The 5,426-nt window shown below is 41.2% G+C and overlaps 1 protein-coding gene across 1 annotated transcript in view; it reads left to right on the top strand.

Moving 5' to 3' along the window:
* The first annotated feature begins 2,301 nt into the window (after positions 1 to 2,301).
* The window catches only part of LOC109962642 (rac GTPase-activating protein 1), a 14,630-nt gene continuing 11,505 nt past the window's right edge, over positions 2,302 to 5,426 (top strand). The window contains exons 1-4 of the mRNA XM_020604533.1: positions 2,302 to 2,666; positions 2,772 to 2,878; positions 4,058 to 4,260; positions 4,500 to 4,639. Coding sequence (XP_020460189.1) covers positions 2,785 to 2,878; positions 4,058 to 4,260; positions 4,500 to 4,639 — 437 coding nt within the window. The 5' untranslated portion in view covers positions 2,302 to 2,666; positions 2,772 to 2,784. The remainder of the gene's footprint in view (positions 2,667 to 2,771; positions 2,879 to 4,057; positions 4,261 to 4,499; positions 4,640 to 5,426) is intronic.

Genomic DNA, 5,426 nt, shown 5'->3' with positions numbered 1-5,426 from the left:
AAGTAACATGTCACCTGCAGTTATTTCAGTTCAGCAGTTTTTTTTTAGAACTTCCTGTGATGTTCTGATGGCATGTCCTGGCCTTGTGCCAAGTGTACAGCTGCTTAATCCTTGGTTCAATTCAGGGGTGATCACGCGTCTTTGTAGCACAGCTAGTGGGTGCTATCTGTGCAACATGTAAGTTGAAAAGCTGATATGAAAGAGATTCATGCTTTAATGGTGAATGAACTATATACATGCTGCATCTACTGAGATGAACTGCAGTGAATGTAAGCGCAGTCCAGTCTTCAATCCATCTTATTATTTCCTGTTACACAGGCAATTTAGTCTATTCTGAAAATATCCTCCATGTATTATCACGTATACAACAGCAACCCAGAGAACAAAGTAGGTTACACAACTACAGTACAGTTTTAACAGAAGTGATCTTATCTGTCGCTGCATGTGAGCAGCACAAGCTGCAACAGCAAAGCAGCTGTGTGATTTGATTTGACACTCCTCCTTCAACAATGAATCTCTTGTCAGCATTAGCCAGAGAGCTGTGGTGACCTTTCTTGCAAACTTCCAAACTGGCCTGTGTGATGCAATGTGGACCCAAAACACGCGTTCCCTGAAGGAACATAATAAAATGTATCACCAAGCCAAGGTGTAGATCTCTTTATGTCTCTATTGTGGCTGTTTCATTATGCATTCACGACTACAGTCTAGCACAGTTGTGTGAGTGTGCATGAAGTGTGTGTTTCTGTTCTCTTTGTGCCACTGATTGTGCTTGGCTGGCAGCCCTGCGGCGGGAGCTCCTGTGCTATCTGAGTTCCAGCAGAGCATATTCTGCTGTTGGTGTTGGCTGTCACATGTGGCTCCATGTGAGGCTTTCGCAGCAGCACACAGCAGCAGGAGGAAGGAGACCTGCTCTTTTCTCAGCTGCTCAGGCCAGTACTGACTGTTCTGTGAAGCTGTGTGGGTGAGACGGTCTCCCTCCCTCCTCCCTTCCCTACCCTTCCTGGTTTCTTTTCTCTTCCTCCACTGCAGCTGGCAAAACACATGCAATAAAGGCTGACAGACAACACAACTACTTGACACTGTTTTCACATACAGTATATCACTGATATCTGAAACTGAAAGCATTGTGTATTGTGATAACTTAAAGGTACGTTAGATGTGTGTGAATAGATGCAACAATCTTTGAGTACTGCAGACAGCTATCATGAATACATGTGTGCGCATGTGACAAACACTAAAGTACAAAAACAAATGTTCTGTAAACATGTTAGGAGTTTCCATGATCTTTAACCACAGTTCTTTGATGGGAGGTAGCATGTTGCTTTGGCGCCATCTCCTGGCTGTTAAATGATATTGAGGAGAAAATAATGCTGACGTTTTACAGCACGGGTTTTCAACCAGTGGTCTGCAGCCCCCAGTGGTCCGCGATGGCATTACAGGTGGCACCTAGCCATGTGTTCAATAATGTGGCTTCACTGTAGGAATTTTTTAAAAGCAAATTTCTATGTATTACTTATTGTTTGTAGTCACAGTCATGCAAATGTATAACACTTAGAAAAGTTAAGGTGACTTTCAGGATTAAATTAATGTCTATGCATTTGTATCCACCACTCACCAGTGGCCCTCAGGTTACTTATTAGTCAGAATAGTGGTCTCTGGGTCACAATTAGTTGAAAACCCCTGTTTTACAGAAATGAATGAACTGTTTTCACAATGTAGACATGGTAAATACTCAGGAGAAATGATGTAGTTAGATGAAAGAAATAAGTGTCACTATTACGCATGCTGAGTGGTATGGTATGAATGGTATATGTTATGTGTCATATGTTTACCTATGATTGTGACTAAACCTGCTTTCTGAAATACCCCTATAGACTTCATCCATGTCAACTACTGATGGTCATCTTTGAGCTAAATGCCATGGCTGATGGGATTATTAATTCTGCAGGTATTTGGTAATACACCAGATTACTGGACACAATTAAAAAAAAAGTCTGATGATGAAAAGTCTGATTATCACCAGAGTGATCAAGTCCATCCTGAGGGGAACATGACTGTCTGAACCACATTTCATAACCAGGTTCATCTACAACAAGCCAGTTCAGTGTGTAAATCACATTTTATTTATTTAGCTATTTATATAGCCCCAAGGAGCTTCAAGCACAAGACAAATTGCAGACACATAAACAGGATTTAAAACTAGTAAATTAACTAATAAACCTAAAACTATCCAGGCTGGGCTCCATTAATAAAAAAAAAACGAGCCATAAACCATGACGTCACCAATAGAAAGTGCAGGTGAGGTCACGTGGTCATAGGTAGGGAATAAATGAAAGCATGAGGTGGGGAGCTGAGTTGGAGTTGCAGTAGCGATTTCAGAGTGTGGTGAGTTTAAACATCCATCCGGAGCCGAAACATGAAGGCTGCTGGTTTATGGCCCAAGACCGATCGTGTGCAGTGCAGTTAACGGGAAAGCACGTTATGATACTGAGCTGGAGGAAACAGTGGTAACGGGGGGAAACACATCTCGACTGGGGAGCAGATTTCAGCCCAACACCGATTCTCCGTTTGTTTAACCCGGTCGGTGCAAAAGACAAACATCCTCTGTTTAAAACATAGTGAAGTCACAAATGGTTACTGAGGACACTGTAAGACACGTTTAAGAGGTCAGAAAGATGTTTTCTTAACATTTGTTAAGTGAATTACGAAATTGACATTTTTAATAGAATGTGTCGTGCACATATTCATAAAATCATTGTGTGTTTTTGGAGTCCCGACTGAAGCATGATGGCAGAGCCTCGGGTCACCTTGGAGCAGCTGCTGGCAGTTTGTCTTCAGAGGATTAACATGGAGGAGGATGCACTCAGCACTGAACTCAGTGAGTCTGGTTTACTCAAATTTAACCTCTCTGTTGTTGGAGGCGCATTTTACACACCACCCAAAATGCACACACATCAAACTTAGATACCCACCATTCCCTGGTATTTGTCCACACACACACACACACACAGAGGTTTTAATCACAGGGAAAACATTGGGGAACGTTCATAACACTGGATTTTGTCACTCCAGTTATGTTTGTTTTTTTGTTTTGCCTGCTTCTAATTGGGGGTTAATGATGAAGTCCCAACTGTTTATGCATGTAAACAACAGTGCTGCCATGAGCTACAACTTTAGCCACATTTTTTTATCCTATATTTGTTCACATATAGTCAAAATGTCCCCATTGACAGTATCAGAATGAACTGTGATCAGCTCCTGTTGCAGCAGATGTACAGGCAACTTAATAACAGGAGGATTCTGCAGCCTCTTTTTCCTCTGATTTCTAAGTGGATTTATGGAGGTTTATTCTGGATCTGAGGTGATGATGTTCTCAGGAAGTGGACGTCCCACAGAATCAGGTCTTTTATGTTTTCTGTTCACATTTCACTGAAGGAGGAGTGTATCAGCTGTTTCAAGCAGACTCCTGCTGGTCCTGGTCAGGGATCTGAAGGTTTCTCTTTACAGTTCATCTATGATATGTTCAGTTCTGACATGAGTTGTGAATAAAATCTGAGATCATATTTTTTTAAATATAGTTAAGCATCTGCCGGGCCTTCAGTCAGCATCTATCTTATTTAATGTACTACAATTAAAAATAAAGCAAAATAACCATTTTGACTTGGCTGTGGCCCTACAGTAAGAAGCATTCATGAATGTAATTGAATAAAATTACTGAACCAGACACACAAATATATTTTTAAAAAGGAATTGATACTGAGTTCCTTAAAAAAATATGAATTGTCAACACTTAAAATACAAAAGAAATTTCACATTGATCACATAGGGCCCAAAGAACAATAACAAGCACAGCACTGCTACAGATTTACTGAGGAAACAAATGTTTCCTACCATGAGGAAAATGCTTATTAACTTTTTAAAAATGTATCTCAGACAGATGGGATCATTGAACTCTAGAAGAATGACATTTCCCTAGTACTGTCTGGTTCTCCAGACTCTGTGCACTCCTTTAGTTTAGTTTGAGGATATAGATTGTAACCCCCACCCACCCTTTCAGGGTTTGTTGAGGCAATGAAGAACTTTGAGGAGGTCAGGAAGAAATGGCTGCACGTTGAGCTGGAGCTGAAGAAGTATAAAGAGCTGCTGGTGAAGTCCGATGTGGCCAAAGCTGCTCTGGAGGTTAAACTGAAACACACTCGAAACCAGCTGGACGTGGAGATGAAGAAACGCTACAAGATTGAGGCAGACTACCATTACCTGGTGAGTCCCAGAAGGAAGAGCAGGAAAAGTTGCATTATTTTTGACTTGACAGTTCAGTGTGCTTTCAGAGAAAACAGTTCATACTGTACATCCAGAGGAGGAAGGAAAGGACAAACCTCCCATGTTTATCTCCAGGACTGTGACACTCTTTGAACAGATGAATCCAAATGTTTTCTGTAGTGAGCTCTGCAGCCTGCTGGGGGTGCTGACTAGATTTATCAATGTTATTGTTGTTCCAGGAGCGGCAGATGCAGCTCATGTGTGACATCCTGGTCCATGACAGTAAATCTAATGCCTGTCTGAACGATGAGCAGAAATCTCTCTTAGCTACGTTTGAATACAAAGGAGGAAATGTGACTCAGCACAAGAGCAGCAAACGGTAAGTGACCAGTCCATGTGCTTCACTGTAAAGACACAAAGCTGTTTTGACTAGTGAGGAACAGAGTTCACGTTAAATGCATTTTCTGTGTGAATGAATGTGATATACAGTCACTTTATTTATTGTTCCTGGTCCCATTTTATTGTGGTCATTGCAACAGACTCCAAAAAAAATCTTATACTCAGTTCAGTTCAGCTGGTAAAATGGATGCCTGGTTCATATGAGTGAAATGTGCACAGGCTGCCTATTCAGACTAGAACTGGAGTTGCTGCTCTTTGAGAGACTCTGTGTAGGGTAGCTTACCTGTTTCTTCATGCTGTGGTGAACATGGCATATAGGTAAAATTTGTAGTCACACGCTGTTAGGTGGAAGTCTTGGCTTTATGGACAATGTAGGGAACCTTGTAATGTGTATTCACACTATGTTTGAAGATCTTTGTATGCTAAAAAGTAAATGCAACACATAAAGCTGAAAAAGGAAAGTTTGTACTGAGTTACAGTGTACACATCGGTTAATAGCCGCTCTGTGATGCCATTCAGGGCCTTAAATTTGGGACTGATGAGTTTCAGTGCTTGTTAGTTTTCAGTTCTCCAGTTTTACTCTGTGGATTTTAGAGGCGTTTGTTTTTTTTGTTTTACAGGGTTCCAAGTTGGTGAAATGTAAAAATCACAAAAGGAACTTTGCACAGAAGAAAAAATAAAATGATAAAACAGCGTGTGAGGTGTTCAGGTGACAGGACAGAGACTGGGGCAGTTCAGATGATTTTCACTGGGATCAGCAGCAGGAA

The sequence above is a fragment of the Monopterus albus genome, unplaced genomic scaffold (genome assembly GCF_001952655.1).
Source record: "Monopterus albus unplaced genomic scaffold, M_albus_1.0 scaffold66.1, whole genome shotgun sequence".
NCBI classification, from domain to species: domain Eukaryota; kingdom Metazoa; phylum Chordata; class Actinopteri; order Synbranchiformes; family Synbranchidae; genus Monopterus; species Monopterus albus.
This window is presented reverse-complemented; position numbering and strand designations above follow the sequence as displayed.